At 36.4% G+C, this 20000-nt stretch overlaps 1 protein-coding gene across 2 annotated transcripts in view; it reads right to left on the bottom strand.

The window, feature by feature from the left end:
* The window catches only part of LOC308706186 (CBP80/20-dependent translation initiation factor-like), a 118975-nt gene that overhangs the window by 19780 nt on the left and 79195 nt on the right, over positions 1–20000 (bottom strand). Inside the window, exons 8-9 of one of the 2 annotated variants that reach the window (XM_081391595.1) lie at positions 9277–9353; positions 5050–5118 (exon numbers count right to left, since the gene is read on the bottom strand). In XM_081391595.1, coding sequence (XP_081247721.1) covers positions 5050–5118; positions 9277–9353 — 146 coding nt within the window. The remainder of the gene's footprint in view (positions 1–5049; positions 5119–9276; positions 9354–20000) is intronic. The other variant, XM_081391596.1, reaches the window with a different exon arrangement.

Here is a 20000-nt window from a genome sequence, read left to right as displayed (position 1 = left end):
GTCATCATGTGTTGGTGTGGACATCAATAGAGTTTCTTTACAGTGTGAACAGGCCTTAACCCCAAATATGAGCATTAGTAATCGTGATGATTGACTTAAATACCACGACTAATAACTGCAGCCACACAGAGTGTGTTTGTGAATGTGTGTAATGATTTACAGCAGATGTGAGTCAGTGTGTAATCACCCCGATCTCCATGTTTGCACCAGTCTGACGGGATGATCTATCTTCACCAGCAGAACTCCAGTCATCCCGATCAACACTGGATTATGGCTTTACATTCACACACGCCTGTGTGTACATTACATGTGTTTGCACACACATAGACACGCTGACATGTGCTGTCTGCGTCCGCATGCATTAAGAGCACTGAATGCGTCACTACACGTTATGTGTGTGTCATTAATCATTACGTCTGTGTGAACAAATGTTAGTGTCACTGACTGCAATAATCAGACTTTTTAAGAAAAGACAATATTTGGATTCAAGCCATTTAAACAAGTTACAAATTGCACAAACAAAATGTAATGAACTCCATCCAAGTTAAGTGCAAATTGAGTTTCAATCGTATTTTTCAGGCATCACTGAAAGCAAAAATCTGCATAAAGCAACAACAACAAAAAATCCAAGCCAATCTAATCATATTCAGGATTTCTGGACCAATGAGATTTCACTATGACTAAACAAAAACCAACTTATACAGCAACATATGTTAATATAGAATTCAATAAATGTATCTAAAGACCTAAATCTAAGATTATAAAACAGATAGTTCTGGTCCTTGATTCTGATTGGTTGAGCCTGTGACCTCATTACATCAGTATTATTGCACCACTGCATCTAAATATTAAAATAAATTTTTTTTTAAGGACTAACCTTTTTATAAAATCAATAAGTTATATATATATATATATATATATATATATATATATATATATATATATATATTTTTTTTTTTATGCAATTATTTATGCTTAGATTCAGCATAACCCTGTTAATTGAGTAAACAATTAAATGTATTCAAATAAAAAGTTTTAGCACGGTTAAAATAGTGTATCTGTGGAACAAGCAATGTTCAATTAGTTAAAATGTATGAGATCGAAAGAAATTTGATTTAATGATGAAAAAATAAACCTGATTACTGTGTATTTAAAACACATTCAGTTTATTAGGACTATTACAGAAATCTTACCGAATCTTACTGACAAACATGCATCAGATTAAGTTTTTTAGTTTATGTTCAAACTGTAATCCAAATGGATGAACATTTTCTATGCAATTCAAATACATAAAGTTAGGCTTAAATGTCTAGATTTATAGCAATAAAGAAATGAGAGGTTTTTGCAGGCTATTTGTACCATATTCCAGCACTGTTGTGCACAATCTTCCAGTGAAGGAACAAGGTCAATCTCACTGCTTCTATGAAGAGCAAACAGTCATACAGAGGCCTGGAGCAAACACGCAATGACCATCGAAAATCGACAACATCAGTGGACTAACGTCTTCACTGGTGACCGTTAACCTACATAACCTCACACACACATGATGCCACACACACGGGAATCTCCTCGCTGCGAGGACAGGTTTTTACGTTTGATTGACAGCTTTAGAGCGAGACGTCCAGGTTAAGGTCATGTTTGACCATGGTGTTTTGGTTTTACGAGGGGTTAATTTTAGGGGAGATGCACACTGAGTGTGTTGAATGACAGGTTGAAAATAAGACGTCGAGGTGCTGACCGTGACATTCTCCAGGCTTTACGTGGGTTAACCCTTGACGTCGCTCCACAGGAACATCATTTTGTAATGATGTTTTAGAAAGAAGTCTCTTCTGTTCACCAAGACTGCATTTATTTGATCAAAAAATACAGTAAAATAGTAATATTGTGAAATATAGCTGTTTTCTATGTGAATTTATTGTAAAATGTATATTAATGTATATGAATGTATATTCATTAAATGTTAATTTCTTAAAATATACGTAAAAAATAACTTTATATATATATATATATATATATATATATATATATATATTTATATATATATATATATATATATATAATATATATATACATACATACACAAAAACTGTTTATATATAAACAGTAACCTATTCTGCAATAAAAAGACATGCAGTTTTAACATTTTAACTAATTTCATCAAGTGTTCAAGGCAAAAAAAAAGTGTTAAAAAAAATTAGATGAAAAGAATCTTTGAAGAAAAGTTTAATTTGGAGTCGATTATGATGAAGTCCTTGAATGTGTTTTGGAGAGGAGTCAAAGCATTTCTGTTCAATTAAAATCAAACATCTGCTCAACAGAATCACATGCGAGAGACTTCAGATACATGAGGTGAATCAAGATCTCAGTTCGATGAAGAAATGAACCTTAATAAACCTAATAAACCCAACAGAACATCTTAACCAGACGTGACACGAAAAAATAACACATCATTTCTTATATATTATTGTTTTGTTTTAAACTGCAATGACAATTACAATCACTGCATGATAATGCAGGGTAGCTCCGCCCACACTGAAATCTCATTGGTCCAAAACCTTGCTCTATATAGTTGTATATTGAAATATGTTAGTAGTGTGTTGAAACTCATGGTTATGGTAAGGGGCGGGACATTTCCCAAACACACTCTAGCGCTTGACCAATCACAACACACTGCTCAAGCCGACAAATCAGAGCACAGTGTGCTTTTCAGAAGGAGGGGCTTCATAGAGACAGGAACTAAACAGAGTGTTACTGACAGACTGGGAGAAGAGGAGCCACAACAATGACAAATATGAGAGAAATAATGAACATTCAAGGATGAAAACCTGTTCTATTAGAGCACAAAAACAAATAAAGACTTTTGAAAAGGGCATAATAGGTCTCCTCTATAATGGTGATTCTGATCATTTAAAAAACATTTTTTAACCAAGACAGATTTCCATTTTGTGTGTGTGTGTTATTGTGTGTGTGTGTGTGTGTGTGTGTGTGAGTGAGTGAGTGAGTGAGTTAGTGAGTGAGTGAGTGAGTGAGTGAGTGAGTGAGTGAGTGAGTGAGTGAGTAGCTATGTTTCCATCCACACGTTTTTATCCGAATTGAGTGATATCTAATGAAAAATGCCTTATGGAAACAGTAAAATTCGATTGAATTTCATGAATATCGACTCAAATGAAATACGGTCAGTCTCATCGGATTTTATCTTGATCGATATACGGCTTATGCGATAAACGCTGATGGAAACGATAGATGGCGCGATCCATTTTGTCTAGCAAAACTTTGTTCGCAAATGTATGCTTGAATGTTGTGCGATTCAGTGCGAAAATGAAATGGAAACACCTTAAAATGTCTCAAATCAATTCGATATACCAATTTGATCGCAAAACAGCATGTTACGTCATCACGCACAGGTTTTTATTCGCTTTAAAGCCGTTGGATGGAAACACACATTCACCAGCTTTATTCGCATGAGCTTTTTTACCGAACTTCAGAGAGAGAGAGAGAGAGAGAGAGAGAGAGAGAGAGAGAGAGAGAGAGAGAGAGAGAGAGAGAGAGAGAGAGAGAGAGAGAGAGAGAGAGAGAGAGAGAGAGAGAGAGAGAGAGACACTTAAGTTTTTTTAAGCAAAGCAAGAGCCAGACTGAATGGTGTCCACACCCAACCCTTCCCTACTCTCATTCCCACTCGGACACACACTCACACACACAACAATACAACAAGAAGTTATGTGAAAACCTCTTACATAACAGAAGCATAATGTGTCTGCTTTACACAAGATAAACCCTGACTGACAGGTCTGTCACTGATGGGAATCTCCACACTTCATGCCAGTTTCTCCTTTTCAAGTTAAAGAGTTCACTCACAGCAGAAACCATTTTAATCTGACACAAACCAAAATAAGACTGAGAAGAGAAGCCTGCAATGCAAATCTGCTGATCAAAAATCGAAAAACAAATCCTTCCAAAATATTCAAGGGGAAAAATAACAAATAAAAGATAGGCTGTGATAATTAAAGTTTCTCTGCATTTTGTCAAATTAAACATGCTGTTTACTCTAAATCTATAACCCAAACTTTACTTCACAGAATACATACTAGATCTCCACCATGTAAAACAGATAATCTCTAGAAGAATCAGCCTCCATGTCTAGCAGCGGCTGACCGATATATCAGCCAGTATTTGGCTTTTTTAATTATTGCCATTTGACGATACATTTTTAGTTTTTGCAGGAAGAAGGACTTTTATTTTGGTAGCGCTAAGAACTGTCAAAATAAAGTAACTATTATAATATGAGTTTATAATAACATTAAATATTATTAATAGAAAGTTATTATTCTCATGTTTATTTTGTCATCAGTTTTTTCACATGATCAATTTATTTTAGTAAACATCAAGTCAAATTAATATAAATGTGTGTGTGTATATATACATATATATATAATTTTTTTATATGTATATGTATATATATATATATATAAATATAAATGTATTTATGTATGCATGTATGAATGAATATGAATATATATATATATATATATATATATATATATATATATATATATGTAATATACATTAATCAAATTAATATAAATATCAAAATATGCTTTTTATCAGCATTGGCCATCAAATAATAAGTTAATAATCAGTCGACCATTAATGCCTAGCACTCCTTTCACTCCACTAGATCTTCTCAAATCATTCCCATAATGATCTTCATTAACATTCCCTCTTACCCGCCATCTTAATGATGCCACCCCGCCTGTGATTTGGATTTCCGTTCTGAACTACGGAGACACTTTGTGGATTAATGATGACTCAACCGAAGTGAGAGGAAGAGAACACACTGTACAGTGATCAGGATTTGTTGTGCAAGCAGAATAAAGCAAACAGGTTTCACACGGACACAATTCCAGGCCAGAAGAAGATGGTTAGTTTGAATCCCATGAGCGGGTTGATCCCACAAGCAGTTCAGAAGTCCGGTTTGTAAGTGGAAGGACAAGAGTGAGCGGACAGGATTCAGAAGAGCTGCTTGGAGCTGGACCCGTTTGAGACACTGACCTGGACACTTGCCGTTTCCCCTCGGCTAGCAGCAGCACCGTCAGATCATCCTGGGGTGGGTTGGATCGGCTACGGGTACGACATGGAGATGATACGTGAACAAGAGTGGATGAGAAGGTAGAAACAAGGTGGAAAGGAACACAAGAAGACACGAGAGAACTAAAAGAAACAGGAAGAGCAAACGAAAAAGGAGGAGATGGAACAGTAAAATCTAAGACATAAATACAAGAATAAATGATTGGGACAGTTATGAAATCTACATTAAAATACTAAAATAAAATAAAAAATTAAAAAATACAATAAAATATGAAATCTACTCAAAAGATAAAATAAAATAAAAATACAAAAAAATAACTAAATAAATAAAATGACTATAAAATGTTATAAGAGCTACAGGGTTTAAGGGCAGCAACTGAATGACATGGCATCTACATGATGCTACAAAAGCCAAAGAAACGTTGCAGTGAATATGAAAAGGACCGTTTCCACAATGGAAGTTTCTTTAGATGCAACGGAGCACTATGACTGCGAGTAGCACGCACAATTCCTATGACAGGGATCCTCAAAGAAACCCCCAAAACATGGTTTTGTGACCATGTGGTCTCTGTCTTTTCCAGTGTGAAGGTCCACCATCACTCCTCATCTGGAGGGTGAAGCGGGTCTGAGTTTATTCCAGTCCATCAGGTGCTGTAGATTATCCTGCTGAGCTTCTTTATAAGCTCTAAACTACTGAAACATGCAACATAACCCAAACTGACCTGGAAAAAAGCAGATTCCTTTGCCTCAAACTAAAGCATTTTATGAAAAAAATTTAATAAATAAAAAAATATTATATATTTATATTTATATATATAATAAATATATATATATAGTTCACCAAGGCTGCATTTATTTGCTGTAAAAACTGTAAAATGGTGAAATATTATTACAATTTAAAATAGCTGTTTTCTATTTGAATGCATGTTAAAATGTAATTTATTCCTGTGATCAAAGCTGAATTTTCAGCATCATTACTCCAGTCTTCAGTGTCACATGATCCTTCATCATTCTAATATGATGATTTTTTTTTGCTCAAGAAACATTAATTATTATAATCAATGTTGAAAACAGTTGTGCTTCAGTTTTTTGCGGAAACCGTTATACTTGTTTTTTTCTGGATTCTTTAATGAAATTTAAAAGAGCAGAATTTATTTCAAACAGAACCTTTTTACTGTCTTTACAGTCACTTTTGATCATATAATGCAAATTAATTATTCAAATAATGCTGAGTAAAAGTATTCATTTCTTTTTCACAAGCAAAATGCATACATACATACATAAATGACACAAGGCCAAATTTTGGAACCAACACCAGATGAATCTGCCGATGTCAAACTCAAACTGTCCTTTATACTAAAAGACCCGATACCTGTGAGCATGTGTGAGTTTACATGGATAAACACAGACTCTGATGAACCTTTCATTAGTTTGACTGGCTCTTAATAAATCTAAACTGCTTTCCTGCGAGATTCTGTCAACAGAATATGCTGCATTTCATAAATGTGACTGCAAAGATGTTTCGATTCAGCAAACTAATCTTGAGAGCGAGAGAGAAAGAAAAGGCAAGAACTGATGCCAACAAACAACATGACCGCAGGGTCCTCTCTGGCAGAAGCAAAGCATTGTGGGTGGCCAACACCAGCAATAACAGGCTGAAAAGCCTTCTGCTAGAGGAGAGGAAGAGAGAGAGAGAGATGTGGGAAGAGAATCGTCTTGTGTAGTGAGGTGAACTTGCACACATTCTCTAAATTTGAAAGATTTATTCTCTAGATTGTCTTTACTCCTACTTCTAACTTTTGTAGTCAAAGTCCAAGTAAAACATGCAAAAATTTGCCTGCGCAAAACTTGCAAACACGATGCAAAGGTGCTGTGGGTGGTGTTATAGAGAGCTGCAGGCATGAGGTTTTTATGTAGCCACTTTTTTTAGCACTTCCGGTTCCATCGCCCCGAACTTAACGGGTTTTTGGTTAAATGTCTAAAATAAGGTCTGCGGTGGATGATAGGGATGCACCATATATCGGCCGCCATATCGGTGTCGGCCGATATATGCTCATTTTTATGTGATGGTTATCGGCTCGATAATAAAATTTGGCCGATATATTAAAGCTGATAAATAATGGATTATTTCCTTCAAGCAATTTGTGAATTGCTTGAAATATGATTGGAATCACTTTGAAAAGGAAGATATAGTTAAGTGTAACATGTGCAGTGCAAGTCTGTCATATAGGAGACATACAATTATGATGAGAACATTATAATTGTGTGCTTGAGACATGGCTTTTAATGGTGAGACTTTTGTTTTTTTTGTAATCAGGCTAGAAAGAATTCTATATAAATTTGGATCGGCCAACATATCGGTTATTAGCTTTCAAATATAAAGAATTATCGGTTATCGGCCCAAAATTTCATATCGATGCATCCCTAGTGGTGGACACAAGCTCAAAATATTGTCACGTTTTATTCTCAAACATAAAATACACCAGTAATACCCCCTTGTTTTTTTTTTTTTTGGTGTCTTAATAGGAGTACAGAGGTTGTCGGTACATTAAACATCCTAACACAGAACAGGTAAACTCATCTACTCACTATAGGGTTGGGTATCGTTTACATTTTAACGATTTCGATTCTGCTTATCGATTCAGATTCTTATCGATTCCAAATTTCAATTCCAGTCAGGCAAAAATAAATAAATAAATAAATAACTGATAACATTCAATAAATTATTGAGATAAACTGTTTTAGGTATTCAGGTACAGAAAATGTAATCAAAGGTAAAATAACAATGCAATTTATAAAAAAAACAACAAAAAAACATTACAAATATAGTTACAAAATGTAAGAACAGCGAGTGAATTTTCTCTTTATATTTTGTCGTCTGAGTTACGTTATTATATATTACGGATTATACGGATCCAATATATTACGGATTTTATGGATCCAATATACTGTTACACATGCGTTTATTTGTGTTTACGTTCACTTAAAACACAACCCACTGTGTTTATGAGTATATTTTGACATTTTTGTGTGTTTTTGTCCGTTCAAGTGCAAAAACACGTGGAAGAGAACTTCAACATCGCCGACTATTCAGTATGAGAGGTGTGTGTGTGTAGCACAGAAAAGGTCTTCTCGCGTTTGAATGGTTTAAAATGACATTAAAATCACTTTTTCTGTAATCGTGCTTTGCTTGTGTGTGAGCAGCACAGAAAACGCCGTGCAGGTAAAGTCATATTAAAATGCACACAAAGGAATCAAAAAGAGGAATAATTTTTTTAATTTTATAACAAGCATCCAATTCCAGAATTGGAATCCATTTTTGATTCCCAACCCTCTTCACTAGTCCACTTTTACAGCCTTGGTGTGTCTATAATCGCACTCTTGCGAACTATTCTAACTCAAACTTTCAGGGAAAATGTTTTTTAATTATAAACTGAAAGAGTTGTCACATGAATCCGGAAGTCATGTGACCGTGGTGTAGTTCGTTTATAGCCCACGTTTAGCTTTATACTTCTGCCGATTGTATTTAGGCTTCAAAACCACCAGTGCATTCTGGGCCGAAGTGAATCTGGGAGCCTTTCTTCACAAACAAACCATCTATTCTGTCCCACACGCCCCGTCAAAGCAAAAACCTCAGTACTGTATAAACGTCCTTGAATACGGCGGCACCACAAAGCACACATGAGAAACGTCCACTGAAGAAATCCAGTCGGACTGGGTTCCACACACACAAGGACATCAGACCGATGACAACGAGAGCTTTTCTTTGCATTAACAAAGCCATGAATAATAGAAGGGTTTTGCTTGCTTTCACCCTCTGCTTTCTCCTTTTCTTTCGCACAAGTTTAGACCAAAATATTTTCTTTTTTTGCAGTTTCTTAGCAACTGCAAATTACAACAGAGAACTGTTTCCGATGAGGTCAAAGTCAAAACGTAAAAGCAGAAAGGTGGAAGTGGTTTTGTGGATTAACAGTGAAGATTATGAGTAAAGAACACGCAGATACTCCAGACACAACACAAACACACTAGCTGACGCTCTCGTTACATTGGAAAGTGTGAGCTGGTGTGTTTTCTGCTTTGCGAGTTTAACATCAGTGCCCTGCGCTCAACGTTCTCGCTGAACAACTGGAAGAGAGTCCGACGGTAACGTAAGGAGAAGGTCATGTCGTGTTTTGAGACTGAGTGACTCACCGGCGGTCATTTCTGCGGCGGCGAAACAGTTTTTTAGTGTGTGCGATCTCAGCTTCATTAGGCAGAGGAGGAAAAACCTGCAGACAGAGAGAGAGAACAAACCAGAACACACATCAGAAACACAACAACAAAATACATCTTTACAGTTTATGTTTATATAGATATATATATATGAGTGAATCACACAAAAAATAAATAAATGAAAAAGTGAGATTTTATTTTGCATAAAGTTTTTATTTGTTGGTTTATTTAAAAAGAATTCATATTTTTATAATTGCAATATTATTTTCATGATAATTATGCACATTTCCCCATAAACACATCAAGAGATTTAATTAAAATATTGTTTTAATTGTGTACAATAAATACAGCCAGGATGGAATATTTTTTGTATTTCTTAATATTTTAATTAAATAATATTTATATGTGGACATTTATATGTGCATATACATTTATATACACATTTACATATATATCTAGAATATCATATATGTATATGTATATATGTATATATGTATATGTATATATATATATATATATATATATATATATATATATATATATATATATATATATATATATATATATATATATATATATATATATGTTTATATACTGTACGGGTGTACGATATACATTCATATACACATACATTCATATATCCTGGTTCTATTTGTACAAAATAGCTTATAACATTAAAGTAATGACATGAAATTGTCAAATATGACCCATTACTTGACATCTGCGCAATTCAATTCAATCAAATACAGATGTTTAGAATCAAGTCCCTCCCTGCATTATTCATAATATTGTTTCACACGAAAATAAGTCATTTTGTGCATGTGACTTCAGAGGTCAGTCTGCAGTGTGTTCGGCTGTGTGAACATGATCTGCAAACACAAGAGAACCACAACATCTACAGCACCATGAACTGAAGATAAGATACAAGTTTGAAAGAGATTTCTCTTGGGTCCTGCAGGAGGTTAAAACGCCAAAGTTTATCGGCCAGATCTGGGAAACAAGTACTGGTGCATGATGGGAAATAAAACTCTAAACTCTGACAACCTTCCATTTCACAGCATAATGGAACATTCTTGAGCTCTGAGCTGCAGTAGTAGCAGCACACACACACACACACACACACACACACACACACACACACACACACACACACACACACACACACACACACACACACACACACACACACACACACACACACACACACACACACACACACACACACACACACACACGGTCCTCTGGGTTTCTGTTTCTAACCCTTCTAAGTCTCTGAAGCCAAAACCACTGTATGCTGATTGGCTGCCTCTGATTGGACACAGATGTGGCAGGAGATTAGTGTAATTGGCTGCTTTTCCTTGTCGGCTTGGTAATAAGGGCTTCTAACGCTTAACCCCGCCTCCACACAGAAACACAGCCAAAGTCGGACACAGAGAGTCGCCAGCCATCACGTTCATTACAAAAAACAACTGAAACTTCAGAAAATAAACCTCCGGATGCATTCATAATGATAAATACACTGTGTCAGAGATCTGGCTGGACCTTCACCGACCAACTTCTGAAAACTCATTCAGAAATAAAAACTGTCATCATCGACTCACTCTCACGTGATTTTAAACCTGTATTACATACTTTCTTCAGCCGAAACACAAACAGTGAATGTTTGAAGAATATTCTAGCCTCTCTTTTACATATAAAGGCCAGTCTACATGACTATAAGAAGGGTTATTGTAATAAACAGCTTGAAATGCAAATTAACATTTATAAAATCCAAAGCACTTTACATAAGATGAAAATCCTATTTCATCACGATAGTTATGCACATTTCTTCACTGTAATGCAATACATACATTTTTTTTATATTATTTTCAGCATGATTTTCAAATTGGTAACATAAAATTTGTAATTATAAAAAATGAAGTACATTTTTGTACAGAAAACACAAATGTAATGCATTTAAAATAATAATAATAATAATACTACCGGTTAAAAGTTTGGAATAATTACGATTTATAAATAATAAAGTCTCTTCTTTTAAATAAAATATTGTTCAGTAAAATCAGTAATATTGTGAAATAATATCACAATTTAAAATAACTATTTTCTATGTGATTATATATTAAAATGTCATTTATTCCTGTGATCAAAGCTGGATTTTCAGCATCATTACTCCATTCTTCAGCGTCACATGATCCTTCAGAAATGATTTTGAAAACATAAAAAATGTTTTTGATCGGCAGTGTTTGTATTTTGTCTCATATTTTACATTTGCTTGACAATAATGAGATATAACTTGACATTTGAGCAATGACTACAATCCAATGGAATACACATGGCTAAAAACAAGACCCACCTTACATTATTGATAACATTTGTTTCACATGCCGAAACTCCTGAATTCGGAGGAGAATTGGGTATGATGAGTGTTCAGATGTGGCTCAGATGTCCATATTTAAAACTGGCCAATATCAGATACCAAAAAGTCTGATCTAATAAGCTTTTTGCTGTTTACATGCAAGCAACAAGATCTGATCTGTGCCAGATGTCTGTGGAAAACAAGCGAACACAGACAACGGAAAGACTTGTGAGGTTACGACTGTCATTTTGGGTTTCGCCCCATCAGAATCCATCAAGTCTGAGTTTCTCAAATCTTGAGGAACTTCCTCCGTGGCTGAGAGAGGCGTGTCTGCAAACCTCCATTCATCTCCAGTGTGTGTGTGTGTGTGGAGCTACTGTTGCAGTCCTGCAGGATGTCACAAGTTGGACGTCTCCGCTGTAATGTTCTCCAGATGATAATCGCAACCACACGAAACACATTCAGACTTCAAAGCGCCTAAATATGTCAATATTTACACAAGCGTGAAACGAAGGAAAGCGAGGCACGAGTTTTCGTTTGACATGATTAAAGTCCTCAATTATTATTCTTGTGCACAAAAAAACTTGTAATAATTCTTTAAAGGAAGCGCAAAGAAATCAGGTTTTGTTTGAACATACACCGAGACGTATTTTGAAATACATACAGCCACAAATGTAAGCATCCGAACGGTATGTGATGAATAATTATTGCAGAATAAAGGACAGCAGGGAGGAGGCCTTTTGTTTATTTTAAATAAGGGTTCGTTGTTTTTTTTAAATGTGAAACAATACGAATGAGTGTGTGTGTCCTGTGCAGGACGGCTGACAGATCAAAGCCAGTGACACACACACACACACACACACACACGGTTGGGCAAGTCCCCGCTGAGTGTGACCTTTGACCCCCGGGCTGCAGGACTGTTGGTCAGTGCAGATGTGACTAGAGAGAGCGGGAAGGGAAACGTATGCATACCGCCACATTCCAGAGGTCAAAGGTCACAACGGGATCCATGTTCACAGAGTGCCTTACAAGACTCCTCCCACTCTGACCTGATTGGTCGTAATGATGATGTAACCGTGAGAACTGTCAATCCAATGTCTACTCCTCCCATACCATGTATATACCAGGATATTACATTGACTAGAGTACTTTGTCGTGCTGCCTAAAATAGCAATAAACAGTATAATAAAAAATTATTAGAAATACAGTATTGTATGAGTAATAAAATGAATAAAATAAGATATAAATAAAATAATGGTGTATTACAGTATTTATTGTTAAATAAAGTGTGACATTTAATTTTAAGATATTATTTGACCATAATATATGAAACATACTTAATAAAAATGTGGGATACTTAATGAGTGTATATATATATATATTATACAATATATATACACACACACACACACACACACACACACACACACACTATAGTATAGTATATCAAGTATATCAAGTATATACATAAAAATATATATTTGGATTAAAACTATACATACACATATGCACACACACACAATTTTTTTTTTAAATAAAATTTGCAATAATATATTATAAAATAATATTTAAATAATTTAATTTAAAAGTTATATTTATATGATACATATATACAGTGCTATAAGTTTAGACACCCATGCTAAAGTTGACTAAAAAGAGGAATAAAAAAATCATCTTTTGGAAATTGAACTTAATGCCTTAATTTAAAAAATTAGGAAAAATCCAACCTTTAAGGACACCAATTTTCTTTGTGAATGAATAATGTATCATAAATAAATAAATATTCTTCCTTAAAATACAGGGTGCATAAGTCTGGACACCCCTATGTTAAATGCCCATAGAGGCAGGCAGATTTTTATTTTTAAAGGCCAGTTACTTCATGGATCCAGGATACTATGCATCCTGATAAAGTTCCCTTGGCCTTTGGAATTAAAATAGCCCCACATCATCACATAGCCTTCACCATACCTAGAGATTGGCATGGTTTTATTTCAGTTAGCCTAAAAGCTAGTTTGATTTGCATTGAGAGATGATCTTATGGAAAGTACTCCATGCCAATTATCGAATTATCTAACTAATAAACTGAAAACACAAACGACAAAAAAAAAAGAAGAAAAGAGACATTTCACTTTCTCTCAGAGCCTCAGTTCTATAATGTGATATGAGACAGTTCAAAAGACTTTGTATGCATTTCGTTTGACTTTTTGACAAACTATATTTTAATTATTTCCATTAGCCACCAAGTATAACACACACCAAGTCTCCGAGTCAGTGGAATGGTTCATATTGGCCAGGGTGGGTATGATGACGCATAACACCGGCCCTAGAATCATCACAACCATCAGAGCTAACGAGATCGACCCGCAGAACGACACAGCTCAAGAAAACTCATCCAAGAAAATGACACTAAGAAAGAACATGAACTCTCTCTGCCACAGATGATATTACAGGGTTATGGAATTGAAAACGCTGTGGATTAAGACATTAACCTGAAGCGAGTGAAGACGTTTCCCATCAGAGGACGCTGACGAACCGTGACAGAGAGAATATTACATCCTCTGATTTAAACAGTCAGAGCGGAACAAATTTCAGAAAGATTAGCCAGAGAGGCTCTACAGGTCTTTAATATTACACTCCAGCAGCTTTTAAACTCTCAAATTGAATGTGGAATTGGAAACGGTGAACATACCGCTGGAAACATCTGCAAATAATTCAAACTGCTGATTTCAAATAATTCATAGAAAAGTGCTTTTACTTGAACCCACTTGGTATTCAAACTAGTGCATACATGTTTTAAACACCAACCAAGAACCATGTTTACAGTATCTAGCTGATTTCCTGCGCTGTGATTGGCTGCGTGTTTGATCCAAACTCTGAGGGCAATAGAGTGCATTAGTGCCCGCCCCCCTTTTCAGCAGTATTGGTTCCGAAAGTATTTTTTCCATTAATTTTTCCCCTTCATTTTTCCCCCATAGGGACTTTAAAATGTATTAATTAAAGCCATAAACTAACGAGATGAAATCACAACACTACAAACTTTGATTTGAAGGGGAAAAGTTTTTGAAAATCCGTCAAAAAGACAAAGGTACAAGACTGTGTACTTAACGGCTTTAGTGAGGGAAAGAACTACAATCCCATGAAGCATTGCAAACAGCATAATTGAATTAAAAACGAAGGTGAAATATAAAACTACTCGTTTACAAATGTTGATTATATTACGTCATTCGCAGTGCTTCATAAGAGTGGGCGGAGCAAAAGAGCTATTTGGGCGTTTTGCTTGTTCCGACTCCCTGATTGGTGGAATTTTCTGTGCAGCATCATTGGTAATGTAGTTTATCACCAGGAATTCCACAGTTAAACACAATTATTTTAAAACTACGCAGAAATAATGTGGGCTGACGACTTCAGCAGAAGCAAATACCATCGATGAACAACCTCGTAGCTCACTGTATGGCTGTCTTTACAGTATTACAAGTTATTGTTCAAAGTCAATTTTTGCATATTCAAGATTTTACTTACAGACACCGACTGTTGCACTTTATACAGAGGGTTTGCTCACACTGCCATAAAAATCTTATTTGGCACAGTATTATTTTAGCTTTGATTTTAGTTTTATTTATACGTGACCCTGGACCACAAAACCAGTCATAAGTCGCACGGGTATATTTGTGGCAATAGCCAACAATACATTATATGGGTCAGAATTATCCATTTTTCTTTACTGCCAAAAATCATTGGGATATTAAGTAAAGATCATGATCCATGAAGATATTTTGTACATTTCCTACCGTAAATATATAAAACATTTATTTTTGTGAGTGAATGCAGCAAATCGTGAAACTTTAAAAGCAATTTTCTCAATGTTTTGATTTTTTTGCACCTTCAGATTCCAGATTTTCTAATAGTTGTATTTCGACCAAATATTGTCATATCCTAACAAACCATACATCAGTGGAAAGCTTATTTATTCAACTTTCAGATGATGTATAAATCTCAATTTCAGAAAATTGACCATGTGACCACAGTTTCATTATGTGCTTTTGTCATTTTATTAGTTTTTTTTTTATGAATATTACCATTTAGGGTTAAATTTCAGTTTTAGTTTTTATTTATTTCCAGTTAATAATTTTACTTATAATAAACTTATTTCAGTTTATTGCCAAAATTGCTCAAATTTGCGTTTAGTTTAAGTTTTTCAACTAATATGTAATTTTATTTCAGCTTTATTTCAATTACCAGAAATGTTTTTATAGTTTAGTTAACGATCATGATCCCGATTCGGCAAAACAGAAACTTAAAATTTCAAGCATTCTCTTTTGCAATTCAGACAACAAAAAAAATAAAAGGATATAATGCACGGAACGGATGCACCAAAAATATCTGATATTTGCAGGCTGCCTGAACAAAGCCGGAGCGTCCCGTGTGAGATGTGTTGGTATGAGCCTGTGATTCTAAACTTAGCGTTCACTGGACAGAGACGGTTCTTTGTTAGCATCACTATTGCAGGATGACTGAAGCCGTCACCTCTGGTATTAACGTGACCCTTTTCCTGTTCACGAGTCGGTGTCACGACATTCCGGATAATGATGCGGAATTCCAAGAGGGAAAGTGACACAGGAATTCCTGCGCCGCTAGCGGGGTGGAATGAGGAAGACAATGAACCATCAGTCAAAGTGCCGAACACTTGGCATGCGAGAGAGAGAGAGAGAGAGAGAGAGAGAGAGAGAGAGAGAGAGAGAGACAATCGAAGTATATTAACTGTACACACTCACACAGTGCAGCTGACACACACACATACAGTAAACAATAAAAAGTTTTCCAAAGAGAAAGAAAAGGAGGGAATGAGAAACAGGGTTCCCACACCTTTTGACCAATGAATGTCCACGACTTTTTCCAATCTTTCATGATTACTGGTCAGAGTTGTCATGGTTAATCTATTAATTAATTGAAATATAGCTGAAATGAAAATAAAAAAATATAAATATTAGATGAAAAATGTTAACTTATTTTATATATTTTAATTAGTTGCAATGGCAACATTTCTAATTTTCGTTTAAGTTGAAGTACTAAAATTAAGACTAAAACTGAAATAAAAATTACTTAAAACCAAAGAGAATTAAAAGCACATAAAATTACTTAAACTATCATGTAACTCCATTATGTGTGACACATACTAAATAAAGACTTGGCACACTAGGGAGTTATGCAGTTGCTGGGGTATCCTGGGTGGTTTCCAGAATGTCACCATATGGTTGCTAGCCTGTTCTGGCGGTAACCAGGGAGTTGCTATGCGGTTGCTAGGCTGTTCAGATTGATCACGAGGGAGTTATTTTGTGGTTGCTAGGCAGCTAAGGTTTGTCACCAGGTAGTTGCTATGCAGTTGCTTGGCTGTTCAGCTTGATCATAAATTCTATGCATTTGTTAAGCTGTTCTACTTGGTCACCAGGGAGTTGCTATGAGGTTGCTAGGCTGTTCAGATTGATCACGAGGGAGTTATTTTGTGGTTGCTAGGCAGCTAAGGTTTGTCACCAGGTAGTTGCTATGCAGTTGCTTGGCTGTTCAGCTTGATCATAAATTCTATGCATTTGTTAAGCTGTTCTGCTTGGTCACCAGGGAGTTGCTATGAGGTTGCTAGGCTGTTCTGTTTGGTCACCAGGGAGTTGCTATGAGGTTGCTAGGCTGTTCTGTTTGGTCACCAGGGAGTTGCTATGCAGTTGCCAGGCTGTTTTGCTGGGTCACTAGGGAGTTGCTATGATGTTGCTAGGCTGTTCTTGTGAACAGGGAGTTGCTATGAGGTTGCTAGGCTGTTCTTCTTGGTCACCAGGGAGTTAATTGCCATAAGGTTAATTTGTCATTCGGGTTAATCACAAATACTATGCATTTGTTAAGCTGTTTATGCTTGGTCCCCATGGAAATGCTATATGGTTGCTAGTCTTTTCTGGTTGGTCACCAGCAAGTTGCTATGAGGTTACTAGGCTGTTGTTCTGATTGGTCACCAGGCAGTTGCTAAGCTGTTCTGGATGTTTACCAGGGAGTTGCTATGCAGTTGCTAGGGAAGAGTTGCTTAGTAACAGCACAGGACCACGTACAAACTGAACTTTAATACTCTCACTGTGGGATGATAGTACTAGTGCTGCACTAAGAAGACACTGAAAATATGTCTCTCTCTCTTTATCACTAAAAATAGCTGTATTTCATCTTTAAAGCACCAAGGTTTTGTAACACGACACGTCATACAGTCGCTTGAATCGGCCAACTAGCATCCACCCACAAATTCCACAACTCCCAACAGACGGCTCCGCATCCAAGCTTCCCTCACTGACCTCCTCATTCCAGCGTTACGACAGAGAGAGCGAGAGAGCAGGTAAGATCTTTGTGTCGTCTGGTTGACAATCACAGGAAAGCGAGGGTGTGTGTGTGTGTGTGTGTGTGAGAGCTGCCAGGGTCTCGCTCTCTCGCTCTCTCTCTCCGTCTCTGCTCCTGTCGAGCTGCACGTAGATCAGGGGAGCGAGCGCTCAGTGTCTGGCCGCCACAGGCCTTTTGTTCTGCAGGAACTAGACATGTCTACAGTATCTGACCCATCACAGACGGACCGCTGATCTCACACACACACACACACACACACACACACACACACACACACACACACACACACACACACACACACACACACACACACACACACACACACACACACACACAGTATGTAGATGCATACGAGTCAAAATATATGATGCAAAAAAACAAAACAAGAAATAAATACTTTGACTGAGAATACAGACTTAAATGACACACATGCAAAGATTAATCAATGTTCATCATTAGATTGTTTACTAATGCATTAACCAACAACTGAGACCTTATTGTAAAGCATTACTGATTTAACTACATGGTTGAAGTGCAGTTAACACACACAGACACACATACACACACACACACACACACACACACACACGCAGGCAGACACGCACACGCACACAAACACATGCATACACACGCACAGACAGACAGACACACACACACACACACACACACACACACACACACACACGGACAAATACAGACGCATACACATGTATACAGACACAGACACACACCAGCACAGACATGTATACAGACACGCACAGACAGACAGACACAGACGCACGCACACGCATACACATGTATACAGACAGACACAGACGCACACACACACACACACGCACACACATGTATACAGACACACACGCATACCCATGTATACAGACACAGACACACACACAGACAGACACAGACGCACACACACACACATGTATACAGACACACACACACAGACAGACAGACAGACAGACAGACAGACACACACACATTAATACAGACACACACACAGACAGACGCACACACACACACACGTATACAGACACACACACACACACACACACACACACACACACACACACACACACACACACACACACACACACACACACACACACACACACAAACACACAGACACGCACGCACAGACACACGTACAGACACGCATGCAAAGAGACACACACACACACACACACACACACACACACACACAGTTTTAAACAAGGTCATGCTATTGCTCTTCCGTTTTTATCTAAATTACTATAAAACTAATTCTAAAACAAAACAATATTTACTGTTTTCATGAATCATTTTAACTTTAGTCCTCAATGCGAGGTTTAGTCAGACTTACCAGTAACACTTTACAATCAGGTCTCATTTAACATTAGTTACGTACATTAGTTAACATGAAATATCAATGAACAAAACTTCTACAGCATTTATTAATCTTAGCTAATGTTAATCTCAAGTCAAAAAGTGCATAAATATTAGTTAACATTAGTTTATATTATTTAACTAATATAAATGTACAATGAGCAATTGTATTTTTATTAACTAACATTAGCAAAGATTAATAAATGCTGTATGTATGTTGCACATTGTTAGTTTGTGTTAACTAATGCATTAACTAATGTTAACAAATGAGACTATTATAAAGTGCTATCTGATTTAACTAACTTCTGGGTTAAAGTACAGTTAAAGGGGGGGGTGAAATGCTATTTCATGCATGCTGAGTTTTTTACACTGGTAAAGAGTTGGATTCTCATGCTAAACATGGACAAAGTTTCAAAAATTAAGTCGTACGTTTGATGGAGTATTTATGTGACAAAAATACTCCTTCCGGTTCGTCACAAGTTTCGGAAAGTTTTTTTCGAGTATGGGCCTGTGTGACGTCAGATGGGGCGGAATTTCCTTATACGGTCCTAAGGGCACTTCTCCCGGAAGGGCGCGGGCGCGGGTGCGCACCTGTAGACCAGAGCGAGAGAGCGAG

Source organism: Scardinius erythrophthalmus (genome assembly GCF_964197995.2).
Source record: "Scardinius erythrophthalmus genome assembly, chromosome: 17".
Taxonomy (NCBI): Eukaryota; Metazoa; Chordata; class Actinopteri; order Cypriniformes; family Leuciscidae; genus Scardinius; species Scardinius erythrophthalmus.
This window is presented reverse-complemented; position numbering and strand designations above follow the sequence as displayed.